At 47.6% G+C, this 22648-nt stretch overlaps 2 protein-coding genes and 1 long non-coding RNA gene across 5 annotated transcripts; 2 read left to right on the top strand and 1 right to left on the bottom strand.

Moving 5' to 3' along the window:
• The first annotated feature begins 6298 nt into the window (after nt 1-6298).
• tbpl1 (TBP-like 1) lies at nt 6299-9452 on the top strand. The gene is made up of 8 exons (XM_084699820.1): nt 6299-6430; nt 7126-7262; nt 7724-7925; nt 8025-8107; nt 8202-8265; nt 8361-8464; nt 8859-8953; nt 9224-9452. Exons 3-8 carry the CDS (start codon nt 7791-7793, stop codon nt 9304-9306), a joined length of 564 nt encoding a protein of 187 aa, XP_084555946.1. The 5' UTR covers nt 6299-6430; nt 7126-7262; nt 7724-7790; the 3' UTR covers nt 9307-9452.
• Nucleotides 9453-10414: 962 nt separating this feature from the next.
• Nucleotides 10415-19085, bottom strand: slc2a12 (solute carrier family 2 member 12). Of its 3 annotated transcripts, none has more exons than XM_084699817.1 (6): nt 19013-19085; nt 15397-15528; nt 12576-13901; nt 12290-12412; nt 11797-11927; nt 10415-11484 (listed from the first exon to the last, which is right to left on the bottom strand). In XM_084699817.1, exons 2-6 carry the CDS (start codon nt 15506-15508, stop codon nt 11407-11409), a joined length of 1770 nt encoding a protein of 589 aa, XP_084555943.1. In that variant the 5' UTR covers nt 15509-15528; nt 19013-19085; the 3' UTR covers nt 10415-11406. The 3 variants fall into 3 exon arrangements, with proteins under 3 accessions (XP_084555943.1, XP_084555944.1, XP_084555945.1); XM_084699818.1 differs by lacking the exon at nt 19013-19085 and adding an exon at nt 16447-16595 and having other exon boundaries at nt 11797-11929; XM_084699819.1 differs by lacking the exon at nt 19013-19085 and adding an exon at nt 15200-15292 and having other exon boundaries at nt 15397-15519.
• LOC146286907 (uncharacterized) lies at nt 16973-21348 on the top strand. The gene is made up of 3 exons (XR_014758457.1): nt 16973-17110; nt 18683-18800; nt 20145-21348. It is a non-coding gene; the product is annotated as an uncharacterized LOC146286907 (long non-coding RNA).
• Nucleotides 21349-22648: the final 1300 nt, after the last annotated feature.

Genomic DNA, 22648 nt, shown 5'->3' with positions numbered 1-22648 from the left:
CACAGCATACATCATTTTTTTTTTTCATTTGGGAGTCCTGAACTCACAAGGTCCAAGTACCAGGACATGTAAAGTAATGTACTGTACTGGATTCACTTGGCCGAGATCTGCCCCCTCATTGTGTGTGTGTGTTAGGGTTGGAGGTTAGTGTTGGGGATCAGTGAAAACCGGATTTTGAATGGGACTGAACACTGTTTGTATATGCTGCAGGTGGGGAACCAGAATCAGGCTGAGGGATGGAGAAAAAATTGAGGGATGGAGAGTTTTTTCCTTCCCGGCTCCTCTCTTGACACAATCTCACTTCTAATCTCTTCAACATCTCCGAGAGGATTCCTAATCCAGCCGTGATTCTCTCTGCCCTCTCACCTAAGAGATGGAAAATGAAATCCGAAAAACAGCGTCAGACGTTGACAGGCAGCAATGTCCTGGACTCTGTGAACTTGGAGGCAGGATATTACCAGCAGTAAAAACCTGACACACCGGTGTCACATGTGGAAGACCAATGTTTCATCTTCCACTGCAGGGGTCAGAAGTACATTGTATCTGACACAACTTTATTGGTTTTGAGTTTAATGACTTCCTGTTGGGAGAGATTCTGCTTCCTGGGAGTCTTTCACCCCCCCCCCCTCTGTCTGGACTCTGAGATGGGGTTACTAATGAGTGAGGACGGTGATGAAGCTTGTTCCGAGAATCTTTTCTCCCAAACGCCCCTGGCCCTTGGCTGACTCCCCGAGGAGACCATTTGTTTAGAGATGAGAATTGTGTGTGTTTTTGCTTGTGTGCGTGCGACAAATAGGAGCAACTGTAGCACACGTGCTCTGACCAATATGAACAAGACAAACAGATAAACATAGATAGAAATGGGGGGGGGGGGGTAGTGTCCGCAATACTGCACGAGCAAGACGGCATCCCCAAAGTCCATCCCTCTCTCGGGTACAGCTCTCCACACCAACCCCTTCACACGTCCCACTCTTCCTCTGACACCCCAAAACATCCTTCTATGTCAACACCCCCCCCCCCCCCTCTCTAACCCCCCGCCCCCCTTTAACCCCCCCCCACACTAATCCCCCCCCCTCTCTAACCCCCGCCCCTCTAACCCCTCCCCTCTCTACCCCCCCCCACACAGACACACTTTAATCCCACTCCTGCTGCACTCCCCACTTTTGTACTCATAACAACTCCCCAAAAGCACAACAGAGCTCACACAAATGCATGTACACACACACACACAGACACACACCCTGTTGGTATGTCAAAGGGTAACCAGCCGTGTAATTGGAGTGTGATCTGATAAGCCCACCCCCTTTCAGACACCAGTTCTCGTACACTGAGAACTCACCACCCCTCTAAGTAACAGCACAAACATTGGGATCTCTCACAGTCCAGATTCCTCCCGTTTGTACCTACAGCATGTACTGTACAAGGATTCCCCCCAAAAAGATATCTCTGTGTTTGATAACGTCAAAAAGACTTGTGGTTTTAACTTGTGGTTTGTGGTGTGGGTTTAACCAACCTCTGTCCTCTGTGGTCTTGAGCGGTTTGTTTTTCTTAGCCGGTGAGTGTAAGATGTCTGCTGAGTGGCCTTTACTGAGGGAGGCAGGATCCACTCGCACGGCCACTCTTTCCCAATCCAAACATATCTGCCTCCCTGTTCAACATGGCTGCCAGAATGACTGGTGGGAGAGTAGTATCAAGGGGCTGCTATGGGACCTGAAGAGGTGGGTGTACTGTAGGTGCTTATTTTCTGCACTCGTTACATTTATGGTGGTTATAATATATGTCTGTGGAATTTTTTTCCGTTTTTTTTCCACGTCTCTGTGTGCGTTCAGTAAAAACCTTTCTCTGACTGAGAGCTTCACGAGTACTGCTTTACAAAAGTCCTTCGTCCGTTCGTAGTTTCATTTCTCTTCCCTCCCTTTGTAGTTCCCCCCTCTCTCTCTCTTTACCACACTCCGAGAATAGCAGGTGTGAAGCCAGTGCTGGCACGGTTGCACGAGATTATGCACACAGCAGTGTCATCATTTCCAGCCTAGTCTAAACACAGCCCAGCCCAGAGGGAACCCCACAACACCAGCCCAGGTGTGTTGATGTTAGATCAGTAAATCTGTTCATGTGTCTACCTGTGCCTCTATGGTCTGGACCTGACTCTGGGACCAGGGGCCAGGGTGGGAGGGGGCGTGCTGGCGACCTTCAGTGGTCTCCTCTTGCTTGGTGCCTCGCTGGTGTCGGGTCACGGGAGGGTGGAAGCAGGCCTGTGTGGATCTGTGGTTCTGTCCCAGCCTCCTTGTCTCAGCCTCCGTGTCTCAGCCTCAGTGTCTCAGCCTCAGTGTCTCAGCCTCCGTGTCTCAGCCTCCGTGTCTCAGCCTCCGTGTCCCAGCCTCTGTGTCTCAGCCTCCGTATCCCAGCCTCAGTGTCCCAGCCTCTGTGTCTCAGCCTCCGTGTCCCAGCCTCTGTGTCTCAGCCTCCGTATCCCAGCCTCAGTGTCCCAGCCTCTGTGTCTCAGCCTCCGTGTCCCGGCCTCCGTGTCCCAGCCTCCATGTCCCAGCAGAGACAAGGGGCTGAGGAGAGATGGTCAGAAGAGAGTCGTCCATGTGTGTGTGGGTGTTTGACATGGGAGTGACTGCACTCGGAGCATGCCTGAGTGTCTGGGAAGGTTCCAGCACCTGTGAGCGCGCACGAGCGTCCGCGTGGGTCACCCGCTCTCGTGAGCGCGCACGAGAAGACTCCCGTGAAGACTCCCGTGCTCGCAGGAGAGGCTGTGTCCACGGCTGTGCTCCAGCCAGTGGCTGGGCTGTGTTAGGAGGGGCTGATGTAAACAGGGCCGGTCTTTCCCACGTCTCTGTTTACACTGGGAGCCCCCAGAGCACCAGTGCCAGACCCACTGGGTTCCCTCCACACCACTCACACACCATCCATCTCTGTCCCCGGACTCACACACACAGATAAAAGACACACACACACACACACAGAACACACGCATACACACACAGGCCGTAGGTGTGCGGCTCGAGATGAGCGAGTCTGCCTTTGTTTTGTCACAAAGCCTTTTCATCTTCCCTCTCTCTCTCCCTCCCTCCCGTGCTGTACGCGCCTCACTCTGTTTTTCATCTGTCCTCTCTCGTTCTTTGTCTCTCTCCCCCGTCTCTCGCTTTCGGGTTCTTCTCTGAACCCGCGAACCCCTCTCTCTCTCTACCTCCCTCTAACTCGATCTCTCCACCGCTGTCCGACATTGTCTAGGCTACTCAAAGCCCGCCCCCACCTCACCTCCCCAATAGCATGGGGAAAACGAAGGCGGCCATTTTATTTGGGGGCAGTAGTCGTGGTATTTAGGACATCTTCAAAACCTTTGGGAAGCAGAGTAAGCTTGGATAAAGAGTCCACACACTTTGGATAACAGTCAGAGAGAGTCACTCTCTTCCACTTTGAGACCACAGATAAACTTTGACTCAAACTTTCCTTTTAACCAGGCCTGTGATGTACACACAATGTAAACAGAAGACAGGTCGAGATAAACACCTCGAGTCTACAGGCAATACTGGGGTCACCCCAACAGCTACACAGCCACAAAGATGCTTCCAAAGAACACGATAGCAGGAACCTTAATCCAAAATGGCATTTGGGCTTTTGTTGTTGTAGGAAAACAGTGCGAGGTTAGCATGGGGAACGGACATCTAAAGACCTAGAAGAGTTTTTGGGCGAACCTTTGAGTGGCCTTTTGATTGTCATAAGACATGCCAAACAGACCATTTGGAACGCCCAGTCTAAGTCCAAATATTGAACATCCTTCACAAAGCCTGGTGTTCCGTAGAAACACAACCTCAAACGTCTTTCCTCGGACAATATCACAGGGTCAGCATTTTGTTTTTTCAAATATGAAATGTATTCCTGTTGAGCAGGTACGAAAGCGGTGCAGAATGTTCCCCATTACTCACTTCCTGGCTTATTTCTGGTAAACAAACTTGCGCTAGTCCAGTCAACGTCAGGTCAGCCATAATTTGTCTCGAACGATGTGAACGGATCACACAAACACACACACGCGCAAACATGCACAATGACACACACACTCACCCATGCACAAAGACACACACACACAAAAAAAGAAAAGAATGAAGGAAGAAATAAAATAATACAGAGACGGTCTGACTATTTCCTTTCAAAAACATCTCTATCAGCCCTTAAGTACTCACATCTGGGTGTTTATGTACTGCATCTTCTGACCTGATGAGAAGAGGAGCATTGTTTCTCTGGAAGGGAGAGTCAGAGCAATGTGCAATCCAACAAACTGTAAACACACTCCTAAGAGCCCTGAGCGTGCGTCATACACACACACATACACACGTACACACACACACAATCACATGCCCCTGTACCATCGCTAGTGGTCTGATAGCTAATGTGCTCTAAATCTCAGGCTTTATAGTAAACATCTGGGGACATCTGAACAAGGCTCTCAATGCAGAATAGATTTGATTTAGGGGGTCATGTTTCAACAGGAAGAGCTCTAGAGGCTGCAGAGAGAGACACAATCTGGTTACCACCGAGGAACAGCAAAACAACAGCACTGAATCATTCAGAAGGTATTTTGCTGTTTTGTTTGGGACAGTGCCAAGCGTGAGAAAGAAAAGTGTGTGTATGTGTGTGGTATCAGGGCTTGAGTGTGTGTGTGCACGTGTGTGCACGTGTGTGTGAATGTTTGTGAATATGACAATAGACAGGATCTTTTGTGATACTTAACAGTATATCTGGACAATAACACACTTCAGAGATGTTCTAAATTGCACAAGAACCTCCTGTGTCAAGACTGGAGTCAGGAGGATAGAAAGACAGACATACAAAAATGCAGACACAGTCCCTATTGAACCTTATTACCAACCTACGCCGACACAAGAGTTCATTCATTAAATTCATTCATGAGTCATACAACCAGCTGGAGACTCTCTGATTGATGATAACATTTCCTCTTCCAGAATTCTCATCCTCCTCCTCTTCCACTGTTAACCTGTCCAGCAACCGCAAGAGAGCACTTACACCAGATGTGTCCCCAGAAAGCAATAACCATCTCACACTGCGTTCATGATGGCAGGGAGACAATAAACAATTATAAACCAGTAGATGTATACAACCAGTTCTTTCCTTCAAGAGGGTGTCTAAAACCTAAGCCCACAAAGTGCACTATTGGCAGTAAGAGGCGCCGACAATAGGCTCGAATCAGCAAAACAGACATTGGGGAAAATTGACCATTGAAGGAAAAGACTTCACATTCCAGAGACTCATTTATGTGAAAGGCAAAAACTGTCCGTCCTCAGGCTCCTCCACAGCTGCAAGAATGATGTCACCTCAGACAGACAATATAGTTGACAGACAATTGACATGGCTAATGCAACATATTAACAGCTAGGGCAGGACTGGTAACTCTACGGTTTGACTTTATAGAATGTGGACCATGCCAAGTTATGATCCTCCTCATCCACATGACAAACAATGGCATCATTATTTTCATACTCTAAACTAGATTGTGGAAGTATCATTTGTAAACTGCAACATGTGTCTTATTTTTCACAAACTGAAGACTGGGTGAGTGCCAGGGAAAATACAAGCAAGAGGTTGAATAAGATTTGGGCTCAATAGAGTGAATATTCCTGCTAGATATACAGTTATAGCTGATTACTTTGATCAGTGCGTGAAGCAAATGCCAGCATCTTATCTGATTAAGGGTTGGTGCCAACCCAGCTCTGTTGCTTCCCTATAGTGTTCCTCACCATGTTCAATCTTATCTGTATCTTTTATCTTTATCTGATCCAAGGGGCCCTTGGAATTGTCCTAACTTTTCCCCCCTATATGGCGCCCCTGGTTTTGGATCACATGTGTGGTTTGAGCTTCTGCTTTCCACACCACCCCTGTCCCAGCCCTGTTGGTGTAAATACAAGAGGTGCTGATGCAACTAGAGAGGACTAAATCATCCCTTCTTCCCTTAAATCATTGGTATAAGCAGCAAGGTTCGACCTGGGGAATTGGTGACCCTAACCCTAACCCGAAATGGATGATCAAGGTCAATTTCGAGGGGTCCAGCGTAAGGATGAGGTTGGGATGTGTATCTCACAGCTTCATTTCCATCTTGTGTGTCCCAATGCTGGTGTCAGACATTGGTCAGGTAGCGCCCTTGTTGGCAATTCAAGGGAGTGTGTGACACTGTTCTTACCTGAGAGTGGAGCTGTTGATTGCGACTTGTTGTCAATTGTCCTCCCTACCTGCGGAGGGCAGCAACACGCCTGTCAGCATTTATTTAGCTGCAAAGCAAAAATAAGTATAGCTCCTCCCATCACCCCGGTGTACTTGGCTACACAGCATAAACATTAGCACCATTTGTCAGTGGTGAAATGGATTTTGTTTATATTTTGGAGGATGTATTGTGAGTCGTTAATGCACATAGGTAAATATAGTTACATCGCAGCAGCCGTTAACTTATTGCATTGAATATTTCAGCTACTAAAGCAACTTTCTATTTAGCTGGCTAGCCAACATCAGCTTTCCACTTCTCTTTGTTATGATGCGGTTAGCTAACCATACTGTACTAGTTAATGTTAGACTATCTGGCTGGTTCACATGGGTGTATTTTCCTGCTCCATACTGACTATACATCTTAATATTTATGTTTCTTAAATTAGAAACTCTTGACACATTTAGTCACCAATGTTCTGTTAGTTAATACGTTGTGTGGGGTGGCCCTGGCCATATTAGCTAGCCAGCTTAGAGTGCTAGCTGCTGTAGCTACATGCAACATTAGCTCGCTGGCCGCTCAACAGGTTACTACGCAACGAGACACCTGCTTGCCAACTAATCTGCTAACGTTAGCTAGCTAGCAACAGTACCAGACAGACTGATCAATCTAAGGCTTGCTAGCTTGTTTGAGAACACTTTGCAAATGAGTTAAGATAGCTAGAAACACCCAAGTAATGAGCGAATTTAGCAATCGTTACAAGTTAGCTAGCACAAGCTAGAAGCGTTACTGAAGGCACTGTAGACGTTTTATTTCATATTATAATTTAGCAGGTAGTTGCGCACGTGTCAATTCCAATAGCGCTCACGTTGAACTGTATTCACATATACATTTGCTTTTATTTTAAGCTTTAAAATAACAAGACAGCTGTCATCGGCCTTACTTGCACATCCGACCATGGTCGCCTTCTAAACAGGTGCAGCAGTTACGGAGTCGAACTGACAGCCGTCTGTGGAACTCACCGGGCCGCCAATAATAGCAAAAGGTAGATAGCCTGTTTAGTTCTAGTAACGTCGTGTCAAAGATTGGGTATCTCGGGTTTGTATTTTATAAAGTAGCTAATATATTGCAAAGCAACATCTACATTCTTGACCAATGCATTTACTTGTGACAGTAAAACTGTGCACTTATCCAAAGTGCTTGCAGAAAGACATTTCGGATCGAAGCGAGTCTTTATTGAATAGTCGTTAGGACTAGGAGCCTGATGTTTTGCGTAACAGTGCTGTACAGGGAAGTACTTTTGCACAGCAGTTAACAACAATGACACACAAATGGTTGAAACTGAATGGCTACTTGCGGATGCTATTCTAGTGGGCAACGTCCTTCAGACTTAGCCCCCACTCTTGATTTGTATTCTAATCAATCAAATATAGTACATGATCAATGTTATCAATTGAATATTATTGACTGGGGTTCTGTGCATGGTGCTGTCTCGTGTGCTTTTAGAGTGTCTCCATCCCTAGCGTTGGTCATGCATCTGTAAGACACGCCCCCCCTCCATCCAGCGCTCCCTATGGATTCCAGCGATGACCTAGCGCTGGATATCATTGTCACCAATGTTGTGGCAACGTTCCGGACCAGGTGTCACCTCAACCTGCGAACCATTGCCCTGGAGGGGGTCAACGTCATCTACAAGCCGGAAGTAGGGGTGAGAGGACGTGTGTGTGTGAGAGAGAATGTGGTGTGTGTGTGTGTGTGTGTAGGCATGTATGTGTCTCTAACTCTCTCATCTTTGGTTTGTCTTTAGAAAGTCCTGATCAAGCTCCGTAAGCCCAGGATCACTGCCTCGATCTGGTCCTCAGGGAAGATCATCTGCACTGGGGCCACCAGGTGCACCCACACACCCGCTGGGTCTTGCTCCGTCTGTCACGACCTCTCTTGTCTGTCTTGCATACTCACCCGCTTCCCTCTGTCTGTTGTTTAGTGAGGACGAGTCAAAGGTTGGTGCCCGCAGATTAGCACGCATTCTGCAAAAACTGGGCTTTAAGGTGAGGAAACATACCGACGGAAGGTGCCAGAAGTTGCATTGATTGTTTGAAAGTCAGTGGTTGGATTTGACGTGTGCGTGTGTGTTTGTGTGTAGGTGAGGTTTTCTGACTACAAGGTGGTGAACGTGCTGGCGGTGTGCTCCATGCCCTTCTCCATCCGCCTCATCGACTTCACCAAAAATAATCGTCCCATTGCCAGGTAACACATACACTCACAGTTCCTGTTCCATAAAAACATCGCAAGTTTACCAAATAAGCTGGGTTTAGTCAGTAAGGATCAACATTGGAAAACAGTCAGTACAATGTGGAGCAAAAATGCTGACTTAACACATGCTATTGGTGTAATAAGGCTGACCTCTAGTGGTGAGAGCTGGTTATGTCTCAACAGAATATTTCCTGGCCCAGAAAGTCGATTCTATTCACTTATCAATAAAAAAGCCTTCCTTATCTTGTCATTCCGCATAGCTTATGGCTACACCTCCCACTTAATGGCAGCTGCGACATCCGTTTGATTGAAAAGGGTCAGCGATTGATAGCGCGCGTAGCCACTGTGTGTGCACGTGTTGAACGTCGCTCGCGTCTTGGGTTTTCAGTTACGAGCCGGAGCTCCACCCGGCTGCCACGTACAGGATCAAACACCTGAAGGCCACCGTGCAGGTCTTCTCCACTGGCAGCCTTACAATCACAGGTAACAACACAAACCTGACCTGCTGTGTGTCACTGGGGCTGTTGGACCCGGGCACAGCAAAACAAACGAAAGCTGTTGTTATTGACGGCGTTATTGATGGTACGCACTCCAGGAATGCTGTTTTCACATCCTACCCGCTCAGCAGTGAGTTTCCTCCTCAGGCAAGCCTAAGGCGACGAAACAAGTCTGTTTGGAAGTGGGGGGGGGGGTGGGGGGCAACGTTTCTGACTTGTTCCCCTCGTTCTGCTGTCCTTTCCGTTGCTGCTGTAGGACCAAATGTGCAGAGTGTGGCCACGGCGGTGGAGGAGATCTATCCGCTGCTGTTTGAGTGTCAGAAGCCCCTCCGGAAATGAGACGAGGACGCGAAAGGGACCAGCGGAGCAGCACTTTTGAAATCTGTGGATTTGTGCGATTTTTGGACGTTTTATTCGGTCCACCCAGAAACGGCGACTGTGAATCTGTAACCCCCCCCCCCCCCCCCAGTTGGCTGGATTTGACCTGGAAACTCTTCCCCTTGAATCCCCCCCCCCGCCCCGTCACAAAGCTTGTGTAGTAGCTGTCTTGACATTGTGGGGTGTGTGACACTTCTACACTTTCACTCCTGATCTCTGCTATAGTCTCAGATGGGTGCACCGACCGGCGTCCCAACGACAGCTGCATCGACCTTTGATCGAAACTGGTTGGGCAGGTCTCTAACCGAAATCTCATTGAGGGATATTTTCCGATTTTCTTTATGTCACAGGTCTTTTTTTATTTGTATGCATGCCCATGATAAGTGGACAGGCCACCAGTCTTACATTTTGAGCGCAAATCTAGGTAAACCATCAAGAGAGACGCCATCTGTATTTTATCACAATTTTCTAAAGACGCTTTTAAAGTCCATTTTTGCCATGCTGAATATTGCCATGCCTTGGTTTTAACCCAGTATTCCCCTCCACGTGGCACTGTGGAACTCTTGTTCCTGTTTGAACTGAGGCTGAAGACGCTGCTAACCGTCCAGTGAGGTTTTCCGAAAAGCATGATCGTTTGTCGGGAGTGTTAGTGAATCGGTTCTTTTATTTCGTCTTCATTTGTACTCGTATGGCTGAAGGAGAACTTGTATAACGTTAAGGCGAGGAACAGCCGTGGGGAGAGAGAAAACATTTCAATTGGATGACGCAAATGGCTTGAGCTGTTAAGGCGGTCCCACCCATCGGCGTGTGTATAGCAGCTACGCTCACCTTCATGTGGAGGCGTGAGGACCCCACCTGGCTTCGACCTGGTTCTTATCAATGTGGGGGAAAACCCCAGTAAAAGCCTGTCAGACTTGAACGACCCTGTTCAACCGAGGAAGTGCGATGCTCCTGTTTGTGTCGAATGTTCAAAACTTTTGTATTTTATAATTAAAAACAGAAATCAAAATAAACGAGGCTGTCGCAGACGTGCTTAACCTTGTGTTCTTTGGTCACGGAAGAGAGTCAGTTCACGCATGTACAATTTATTGCTTCATATTGTGTCCATGTGCCAGTCGTAGCTGTAGTGTCACAAGTGTTGTCAGGTCAGTGAAGTGAAGACATCAAACCTGGGGCTGTCCACACGCTAGAATCACACTCCATGTTAACGCGTTTGGTAACAATGTTAATATCTCAGACTCACGTCACATTTAGTCGTTTAGCAGACGCTCTTATCCAGAGTGTCACTGATTGCCACATTGAAAAGTATTACCAACTGAACTTAGTGCCCACTTTGCCACAAACCCCAAGTAGAGCTGCCCATTTAGAAGAAACACCACAGTATATGTTCACTATGTACCATCTATGTACCATCTTGCTTGCCCTTATCCAGCCTAGTGAAATGAACACAATTATATGAGGTTTTTAAGTGTGGTTGATTAAAGATTGTCAGTCAAGTACAAACCCCCTCCAAACAGTGAGATTTACTAAAAGGATCAGTTAGATTTCCTTGATGTGTCGGCATTCCCTGGATTAACTACTAAAGACCACCACTGCCATCCATCATCGGATGTACAATGTTATAAAGTCTGTTGGTTCAGCAGTTTGATTTGTCTAAAGGAGGGTTCAGAGGTCACTTTCGGTCATTCTGGAAATGAACTCATTCCTGAAGTGGAGAGGTGGGCTTTGTGTCTGGGAAGTTGTGGTTATGTGTGGAGAGGAGGAGACAAAGTGATTTAAGGACGCTTATTCCACAATTATAGGAAGGAAGCCCTCTCCGTATAACACAGCATATATATATATATATATATATATATATATATATATATATATATATATATATATATATATACATACATTCCTGATTTTGCTGAACTACCTTGTTTGTGTCTTCTGTTTTGTTTGTTCCCTTTCATTCACAACCCTCTCTCCATCTGTTTACCCCTTCCTTTGTTCTGCTCATCTGGGTCTTGTGCATGGAGGAAGGCAGTGTGTGGTCCAAGGGATAGGTAGGGTCGAAAGTTAAAAGTCAAGGATCGGCTTCCAGTCATGGCCTTCTAGGGTCGGCCCCGGCGGCAGAAAGTCCCCTTCAGCGGCTTTCTGGGAAAATAGGACAAAGAAACGTGACAAGGAACTCTGCCCCAAAATACCTTATGACCCAACTTAGTGTAGGTGAAAAAAACAGGTATTTCTTTTCATGCCGAGTACCTGACTGCTGACATGCTAAAATGCAGTCATGTTAGTTTAGCTCATCTGGTTTTATTCAGGTCACCCACAAATATCCTCGTTAGCATTTCTACGACATAGGTATGCACCAGAATGTGAGTTGGTGCTCTGGGTTGTGGGTGTGTGTTTAGTTAAGGAAGTAAAGTGCCAGGGCTTATTGGGTTAGAAAGAGGAGGTGGAACGTACTTCATGGCCAGCTCTTTGGAGATCTGCTCCAGCGTGCGCCCCTTGGTCTCCGGGACGAAGAGGATGACGAAGACCAGGAGGATGAAGCTCATGACGGCGTAGAGGAACATCACGTTGGGGACACCGATCGTCTCTGGAGGAGAAGGGAAGATTCTAAACGTCTTCCAAACACGTGCCCTCGAAATCCCCCATGTAGCGGTGTTCATAACGAAACATATCTATGAAACACTGTCGGGCCCTGGTTACCACGGGGGCTAGATCAAGAGTTAGATGCAATGTTTTTCTTTTTTCTCATATTTAAAATCCTACATGACAAACACGACAAAGACCCACACACACACACATTTGTTGTCCCTTATGACAGCAGTCCTCCTTTTAGGCATCGTCAAAGTGGCGTATTTGAGGAGGACAGGGCAGTGCATTTCCAGTCCACGGACGGGTGACAATCCTTTTTCACGTTCCGTCCCCCATTCCACACAAACGAGGCCGTTACCTGTGACGCTGAGGAAGGTCATGGAGATGAGCAGGTTGGTGGCCCAGTTCACGGCCGACACCACGGACACAGCCTTGCCTCGCACTCCAGTGGGGAAGATCTCACTCAGGACCACGTACACCACTGGGAACACACAGCCGCCATGGGTTCAGCCCTCAACATGAACAGCTCAGCACAGGTGTCGGGGGGGGGGGGGGGGGGAGGGGGGGGCTGCAGCAAGGATGAGATGTCTCGGATATGGCTTGCTCTTCTTGTTTTGTGCGCATGTGTGTGTGTGCATACTTACTCGGTCCGAGACTGAATGAGAAAGCTGCCACGTAAACCAGTAGGCTGATCAGAGACACCCACTTTAAAGAGGGTGACACGTCCACGGAACTCCTCTGGTCCTCCACACCAATCCCATCTCCCTCTACCCTCGTCCTCAAAGCCCCCTTCACCAACTCAGCCGCGCTCTCAGAGATGCTGCTATTCCACTGGCTCTCACTGGGGAACGGAGTGGTCATCGGAAAATAGTCCAATCCCGGAGAGGTATGGTTTGAGTCCCACCCCTTGTTGGTAATATTGAGTCCAGAGGGGCTCTGACATAGGCTGGTGAGATGGGTGTGGCTGTGCAAGGTCAGCACCCCCAGTGTGATCAGCGACAACGCCATGAAGACGGCACCCACACACAGGAAGATCTTGGGTCCCAAACGATCCACCAATAGGACGGCTGGAATGGTGCCAGCCACTTTGACCACACCGAACCCGATGGACGCGAAGGTTGCCGCGTCGTCGCTGTGGAAACCCACGCTGCGCAGGAGGGGCGAGGCGTAGGAGAGGATGTTGGGCTGCCCCGTCGTTTGCTGGAGAAACACTAAGGCGACCCCCGTCAGCAACCGCGAGCGCAGGTTAGCCTTGGTGCTAAACAGCTCGAGGAAGCCGTGCTCCGATTCCTCCTTAAGCCCCGCCTGGATATCCCTGAGCTCCGCCTCCATTTCCTCCTCGGCCCCGCACCTCAGTCTAGTCAGCACTGCCCTGGCCGCCTGGCAGTCTCCCCGAGCAACCAGGAAGCGCGGGCTGGGCGGGAGGAGCAGCAGCGAGGCGCCCTGCAGGAGGGCGGCAGGCAGGACCAGGCCAAAGGTGAACCTCCATCCCTGAGGCACCGACGAGAAGCCGTAGCTGCACCCGAAGCCCAGCAGCACGCCCAGCACCACCATCAACTCGTACAGCGTCACCAGCAGGCCCCGCCTCTCCCGCGGCGCGATCTCCGCGATGTACAGGCACGCGGCCGTGCCCGACAGCGCCGTTCCCATGCCCACCACCGCCCGGCCCAGGGCCAGGACACCGAGCGACGTGGTGGCTAGCAGCACCACAGTCCCGCCCACCACCAGGCCGGCGGACAGGAGCATGGAGCGGCGGCGGCCGTAGCGGTCCAGGAAGTAGCCCCCGCCCAGGGACATGAGCAGGGCCCCCAGCAGCAGGGAGCTGACCAGCAGCTCCTGCTCCAGGCAGCTGAGGGACAGCAGGCTGCGCAGCTGCAGGAGAGCACCAGAGGTGAGGCCCATCTCGTAGCCCAGCATGAGACCACTGAGGGAGGCCGCTACCGCCGCCAGCACCACCAGCCAGCTGCAGCCTGGGACAAGAAGGGGGGGGGGGGGGGAGAGAGATTCAGGTTCACAGTGGGGGATGGAGAAAAACCATTGTGTTTTGTATTATATGTTGTATTCATGCATAATGATAGTATTATATATATATATGATAAACATAATGAACACTGAATTGTTGTAAAACACAATTATTTTACACTGTAAGGGCTTTAATGCTGTCTGGTTTACCCAGTCCAAATATACTGGGAGTCAGATAGCTGAGCGGTTAGGGATGGCTGAGCGGTTAGGGAGTCGGGCTATTAATCAGAAGGTTGCTAGTTTGATTCCGGATCGTGCCAAATGACGTTGTCCTTGGGTAAGGCACTTCACCCTACCTGCCTCAGGGAGAATGTCCCTGTACTTACTGTAAGTCGCTCTGGATAAGAGCGCCTGCTAAATGACTAAATGTAATGTACTGCTGTAAGGGTAAGGGTTTATTATGTTACAATGTTGTTGTTTTTTTTATCAATGTCAGTCAGGAGAGCATAATATTCAAATGACTCAATGAAAATGGAACAGGTTTGCTTCTTCTGCTTTATTGCCTTGGTTGTTCCATGGTGAGGGGAACACCATTCTTGGTGTGGCTGTAGTCCAACCAAGCCATGCCCTGCCAACGTCCATGGTTGCACAAATTTATCTCAGTTATTGTGGGTGGGGAAGCACGTAAACTAGGTAACTAGTCTGTAACTGTGTGTGTGTGAGTGTGTGTAAGAGACAGATATACTCGTCTTGCCTACCTGGCATTACTGATTTTGCTATCTCTAGCTCACCGATATATGACTATGTTATGACCCAGAAACCTTGTCAGATCAAACATTCAAACAGTATATGCACACACACGCACACACTTTACTAACTCCAAGCCAGGAGATTACCACGACTGCATCCATTTGAATATTTGATATACTTACGCAACATATAACCACTTGCTTTGTTGCCTAACGGTCAAGATGACCCAGCATAAAGGTTACTACGTCCGAAACCTATTTCCATTACTGATGATTAACGCTGTGACAGTGTTTTGAATGGGTAAAGCATAAAGTCATAAAGTCCACTGCGATGGTTCTTGGAAGAGCGGTGCTGATGAAGGCCTGTTCATGTGTGACCACGCTGGAGAGGCTAGATTAACTCCACAGGGTGAATACCCTACCTCCCCCTGCTCCCTCTCAGCATTTGGGAGGGGTTTCAGGGGAGAGTGACACTCGTCGGTCAAGCCTGTTAAGAGTTCCTGTTCATTTACGTCTCGAGGGGCGGAACTTCCTGGTGCTTGTGTACACTTCCTCACCTTCTATTGGTTCCTTGCTGGCTTGATCCTCTGCTTGTATTTATGTTAATCATGGGTTATTGTTGACACTAGGTCACCAGCGATGTTTACTGACTGAAGTGCAGAAGATTAACTTTTAATGGTCAATCAATACTTGGTCTTGGTAGACACAGGGGTTAAAGAAAAGCAAGTCTTCAACTGGGACTATGGCTCTCTACCTGCACTGCTGGGCGGAGCTTCCCTCTGGGGCTGGTCACCAGGGGTCCCACACGAAGATGGGTTGACCTGGTGGTCGAGGGTCATGCTGTGGGTCTCCGTAGGGTCATCCATCGCCTTGCACCAGTGAGTGACTGTACGGGGAGAAAAGAAAGGTTGAAAGAGAGAGATTAACCACTATCAAAGTCACGTCAGTACCCTGCACCGGGCAATCATTATATTCATTAGTGAAGCAAGTAGATGCTCACTCACAGGAAAGTCTAAATTGATTGTGTCTGATGCGTGAACTACAATTAAATGGGAGTGAGCTGGCTGAGCGGTTATGGAATCAGGCTAGTGATCTAAAGGTTGCCAGTTCGATTCCCGGCCATGCCAAATGAAGTTGTGTCTTTTGGCAAGGCACTTCACCCTACTTGCCTCGGGGGGAATGTCCCTGTACTTGCTGTAAGCCAGAGCGTTTGCTAAATGACTAAATGTAAATGGAATGTATTAAAACAACAGGTCATTAGGCAAACGCAAGAACAACAGGTAAAACAGGCTTCCCTACGCAAACCATTGAACCTATATATTAACATGTGGAACAACCATGTAGGTCTGCCAGGACAAGTATAGACCGCTGTGGTCAACCGCGCTGCAGTTCACGACAGACAGGCGCGACAATAAGCATCAGCAGACTTTCCAAAAGTCCACCAAGGTTATTCCTAGTCTGCAGGCTGATGCATGCAGGCTGATGCATGCAACCTTTCAACTGACCAAAATAGGAAAACGAGAACAAGGAAAATGTGGGGAGAAGCTCCTTTGAATTTTTGACAAAACGCCTCTCTGGTAGACTAATGATTTTTATATGTTAAATTAACCATATAGACATTGAATGTTAGTCCGTGGCACAGGCTACCCATTGATGACATTCCAAAATGTTGTTTTAAATCAGAGCGGAAGAAAGAAAAAACATTTAGCCTAGGACCAGGTTTGGGAAACCCTGTCGTATGGGAACAGTGTCATTCACATGACAGCTGTGCGTAGACGTACAGTTAGCCATTTAAATTATTTACCTGATTAGCTTCAAATCTTTTTATAGTTATCTTGCTCCGTCCATTCGCTCCCCTTCTCAATAACATTAGAGTTCTTGATATCAAAACTTGCAACACCACTCTCGTGTCAGCCCACGTTCCTTGTTTTTGCTCAGCAGTACTTGGTAAACTCCACCCATCTGAATAAAACACGCCAATAGAAAGCGTTCCCCGTGTGCAGTTGAACATAAAGGGGTGTCATCAGGGTAAAGCCGTTTTGAAGGTGTTTTTGATATTTCTCACTCTGCAAACACGTAGGCCATTGGACTTTGTTCCTATTTCCTTACACAATGCATTACATTTCATGGCTTCTAATAATTCCTAATCGAATAGACACTGATAGAGAAAAGGATGAACAGGGTGGTTTGAAAACCTTGTGCTTTTTCAGTTTTCATTTGGGACAGCCCGGCTTCACATCATAGCGTTTTGCTGAACAGTCACTTTCTGCGGACTCGGCTCGCTGCCTTCCTTTAATCTGTTGGTTCACATTGTCACATTACTATGACAACACAGATAAGGGTTCTATTCCCACGCTATTTTAGCCTAGATTGGTTTCTTGGCCTGCGCATTTTGACCATTTAGTGCAAAGTGATTTCATGTAATATGATACAGACTTTGTAACGGCTTCCTGGAATCAAAATGACAGGTGTGTACATAGGTGTCTGTGTGGTAGGAGGGCGTTGTCTGTTCAGGGCCGGATTAACAATTTGCTGTGCCCTGGACAAAATGGCTCAAGCCCACGCCATGACTGGCGTCGGCCTGGGAAAAACAGGGCTGCCAACTGTTCCAACCTTGCCGTGAGATTTGGTAGTACCCAACCCCCCCCCCCCCCCCTCCCCGGGGCGAGGTTTTCCGAGCTTCAATCCCTCTAAAGGCGAGTTTACACGGCTGTTTGCGCGTCAATGTTGCTTCACACCGTCACTGTAACCTGCGCCTCGACTGTTACGTTATTTGGCGTGGCCTTTTCAGCGTGAGATGTGTGGCGTGAGAGCGTGAAAAAAATGGTTGAAATGCGTGTGTCACAAGGTGAAACCGTGAGAGTTGGCAGCTAAACGTGAACATAGATTGGCCTGCTCGACATGTCAAGAAACACAATAAGTTAGCATCTCACTATCAATTGGAACATTTCATGATAACCCCACTCGTCAAACATTGCATCACTAGCCAACTTGTTAACATGTGTTTTCTTAATATAGGTTGTTGACACACACTGAAAAGTGATATTTACACTTGTGTTAGTTGTTTCCATCGTCTTAGACAAATCCAGTATGAACACTTTCCAAATAAATTTGACTTTGGGTTCCAAAAGTTGGTTACTTTTTGAAAGTTTGTGTGCTTTTATTTTATTGATCGATGGCAATCGATGAGATACTGACACAAACAGTTCTAAAGCTCAAGGTCAGGATGAAAACATTTGGGGTTCAAGCTGTCTGGGCACACTTCAGGAAACTCTCAGAAGCAGGGGCGGTTCTACATGGGCCCCTGTGTGGGCCAGTGCCCCTGTAAAAATGTACCCCCCCCCCCCCGTGGCCCCCCTGAGCTGACTGAATATAGCCTACATATATAATTTTTTACGTTTTTATTCTTCTGGTAGTCATCATGAACGAGGAAGGGACATTTCAGCCTTTTTTGCCCCAGTAAGTGACAGAAACATATAGGTATTGAGAGAGCTAAGGAGTTAAGGAGGAGCGTAGGAGTAGCGTCGCACATGTGATTGTTCGAAAGCGGGCCCCACAGAGTATTGTCGCACACGTGTGATTCTGAACATTGCAACCAACTATTTTCCAATAGACAAAAACTATATGACAAACGCTATAGTATGGCTTCAAAATGTACAATTAGGAGGCTAACAAGTAACACTAGCAGGTAGTAGCATTGCTACGAGTATTATGCTAGGTGGCTAGGTCACGGAAGCTAACTAAAAAGCTAGCTAGCTTCCGTTTTGGAAAAATAACTCTGGTGGAAGCGTCGGAAATATTTAGAACTCACGCATCCAAAGGTTAATGTTGAAATATCATTTGTTTCTGTTTTTCTAATGTGCCCCTTTGTTTAAACACTGCCCCCCCAGTCAAATTTCTCTAGAACCGCCACTGCTCAGAAGTCTCTGGAAGCCACTCCAGCATAGTCTTGGTTGTGTTGTGAGGCCAGCCCCACTCTGAGCTCCTGAGATCTCTGAATCCCTTCTGATCAAGACTCTCTGTACTTTGCTCGTTTCTAGCATTCCCTCGGCCCTGACTCGTCTCCCAGTGTGCAGTTGACAAGGCATCCCACCCCACAGCTTGATGCTGCCACCTCCGGTCTTCACCATGGAGATGGTGTTGGCTAGGTGACAAGAGGTATCGGGTTTCCTCCACACGTGACACTTGGCATTTAGCCAAAGGAGCTCAATCTTCATTTCATCAGACCGGAGAATCTTGTGTCTTACTCTGGATCTTGTGACCACTGCATTCTTGGTCACCATCTCTTACATTTACCCTTACAAAAGGTCTTCTCACCTAATTGTTCAGTTTGGGTAGACCGAACAAAGAAAAGGTAAATGGGTGCTTACCAAATGCAATGGATCATTGTTACGCCCCCTCCAATGGTTCTGGAGAGGAGCATGTAACTGCCCAAGGCCACACAGTGGTGAAGGAAACAGGAGGGTAGCGCCAATCAAAGTATGCCACAACCAAAATGCCATAAACACAGGTTTCAATAGGCACACAGATGCACGTACATTATCACAAACAATAGGGAGGGAGGACCACAGGCAAAGGGTTAGGAGTAGGGCAGTGACAGCGGTCTGTCCAATCAGAGATTGCCAGAGCTAGATAGACAGAGATTAATACAGATATGAGATAGTAGGTGTACACAAGCACATAGCCTACATCTTTCTCTAGTTTTACCAGCCTTCAAATGTGGCCATCCCATTCCCAGTTACATCCCAGTGACGTCACTTGATTCCTTCCATCGCTCAATACAGTCGCCATACCATAAAATGACCAGCAGATGTCCCTATGGAGAAGATGTATCGAAAGTTTCGAAAAAGCGATACTTTTGAGACAGTTGTGTCAAATAGCTTGTTGCTTCGGAAAGCTCTGTTTCCCCCATCACTATTACAAACACAGTAGGTCTACCAACAAACAATTAACAAAGCTTTCAGTTCTCTCAATAACACAACTTCCTCAAACAAAGCTCTTGCTCTCCACCCTCCTCCATCACATACACAAACTGACACTCTTATAGGGTGTGGAGCTCTCCTGATTGGGCAACAAGGAGCCCTGTTGGACACGCCCACGTCGTCATCCGGAAACGCACCACACCTGATAGATATCAGATAGGAGAAGAGAGCGAGACCGTAACGATCATACAGTGTATGGCCAACACCATCCTACTCTGAAGTTACGGTAGTTGAACATAGAGGGCTCTCTTATCAAAATAACAAAACACCTCACGTGGAGCAATGGTGCTCTCTGCTGGTCAGTACATGTCTCAAGCGCCAAAATGAAAACATATATTGATTTTGAAGTCTTGTTCTGGCCAATGAGCACTCAGGGAAGACAGAACGTGCTGCACACTTTCACACCACAAGGTTGTGTTAGGGTTAGCCCTATATATTTGCACTACAGTTGCACAATCTGATGAGGTCCTAAAAAAATGGCCAAACACTGGTGCTCTGTTGATTTTCCCTACCTTTGCAGATTGCCTTTAAATGGAGTTAGGCCTGAAAGGGTTAACTAAAGTTCGGGAGGAAGGTGGCTCACCAAGACTCCTTCTCCAATCAACTAATACGCATCAGCCCAGTAAAGCATGGAAGAATGTGACCAAACTTCCCTTTGTCAGTTGAGTTCTGTATAAAGTTCCTCTAGTCCCTGTGCTAGCATGTTGTTGTCACCCTCCCACCCTTCCCTTCCTTCTCTGGTTCTCCCTGTCATCCATCCAGGCTTCCCAGGGGATCCGCTTGAGCTGCCGCTCGGCCGTGACCCGCTAGGACTCTCCGCCACACCCCGAGTCCATGCCCGGAGCCCAGGCCCGGCTCTGCTACCAGCCTCTACCAACCGCTCCAGGCTCTGCTCTGCTACCAGCCTCTACCAACGGCTCCAGGCTCTGCTCTGCTACCAGCCTCTACCAACCGCTCCAGGCTCTGCTCTGCTACCAGCCTCTACCAACGGCTCCAGGCTCTGCTCTGCTACCAGCCTCTACCAACCGCTCCAGGCTCTGCTCTGCTACCAGCCTCTACCAACCGCTCCAGGCTCTGCTCTGCTACCAGCCTCTACCAACCGCTCCAGGCTTGGCTCTGCTACCTGCTCTTCTTTCAATAAAAGCCATCTATTCAATAAAAGCCATCAATTTATCAAGTGACTACTGAACTCGTGAACTATCTTGTGAGTTGCTACCGTAGCACAAACATTCGGGGCTAACCCTAACCTAAACCCTGCTGTGCGCACACACAGTAAGCCTTAGTAGGGCACTTCAATGGGCAGCATAAACTGATAGGACACCGGTCATTGTCACCACAGTTTGAGAAACACTTGCTTTGGTCCATCCAAAGATGTATATATTTTTTTCCACAGTGAATCATGTTTGTAATGAGTTGGAATGTGATTGGATGGTTGTGGCACTGTCGAGTGGGGTCCAGGGGTAGCCTATAGGAAGATGGAGTATAATCAAGCTAGCTGCCCATCAGGAAGGGAGGTTTTAAAACTGAGTTTGGTTGTGAGAGAGCAGGTGAACTCATGCATTAATCTTGTTTATTTTGTAAATAAGATTGTGTGGACTGTGGACCCACAGAGCTCTTTGGCCCCCAACCCACATGGCTTCGGCCGGAACACACACATACCTTACTACCTACTTATATGTTATGTTATGCCAGGTGCTTGCGTTGTCTTGTCTTAAGAATTTCAGTGCCCAGTCTGACCTTGTGTTGTTCTGTGTACCTGACAAATAAAAGACTTGAACTTGATACCTGTTTTTTTTCTAATTTAAAGTGTTAAAATGTTCTCACATTACCACTTATTCACCAGCTGGGGGCAATGATGCACCAGGACCTTGAGAGGGAACATTCCAGCATAACCTGCAAACTGTTAAAGAGGAAGAAGAGCACAGTTAGGATCAATACTTATGTCCTGCCAACAGAACACCAATGGAAACTATCTGGATGATGACATCGCAGTAGACATTCAATCGACAGAATGAGATGCTTTCAAACAAATCCAGAATAATCCATGATGCAGAAACAACTCCCCTTGTTCAGGCTGATCTCATGTTCTGATTCATAGCATCTCAAGATCCCACAGTGGCTTGATGATTGTTAACGCTTCAGCATGTGGAAATGACACACACATGCAAAAGCACACACAGACGCACAAACATATGACAATACATAGAAACAGAAACATGTATAAACTCCAAACCATCCGTTTTTCTTCCGGATGTTGCTTGTGGATTGTTTTGGTGCAGTGCTCACGTTAACACCCGTCACCCAGATTTTGGGGTGATATCTTATCGAACCCACCATCCTGAACTGTTTCTTTGAATCAGTTTGTAATGGCATTGGAGTAAAGGATCACATTGCCTAACATGCATCTGATATTCATCGATGACGACAGTCGTTCAGACAACCTCCCCTTCGTGTTAATCCCACAAGATGTTTTGAGGTTGAAGTAAAGTTAGATGATTGATCACTTCTGCCGGTCGACAGCCGAGGTCAGCTGTCAAGTAATGACACACACACACACACAGACACACAGAATCAGACGTCACAGGCATTATTGTGTAAGAGTACTGACGCACAGTGGAGGGGTGAAGTCCAGTCTACTGCTGTGGGACGTTCTAGACTGGTCCCTGTCTAGTGGCCGGGTGTGCGTCTCCGTGACAACACTCTTTAACCTCCTTCCTTTCTCTCACATCTTGTCTTTCACTCACTTTCACGTGGTCAAGAGCAGTTGTTGTTTAAACCCAACAGAGGACATGCCTGATGAGTTACTGGGGAGGGAACACTGACTAACTGGTTCTTAAGATCATAGTATTGCGTCTCAGTAAAGTTTGGAAATCCTATGGTGGATGTATCAGCCAGGGATGGAAGCTGGAATGTACTTCTGTGAATTGAAAATATGAATGGACAGTTGGGTTGTGCTTTCACATCAATTTCAAAACCATTCTTGAAACTGTACTTGAGTCTCGCTCTGGATAAGAGCATCTGCTA

This window comes from Hypomesus nipponensis, chromosome 6, assembly GCF_054491055.1.
Source record: "Hypomesus nipponensis isolate SF chromosome 6, ASM5449105v1, whole genome shotgun sequence".
NCBI lineage: Eukaryota > Metazoa > Chordata > Actinopteri > Osmeriformes > Osmeridae > Hypomesus > Hypomesus nipponensis.
This window is presented reverse-complemented; position numbering and strand designations above follow the sequence as displayed.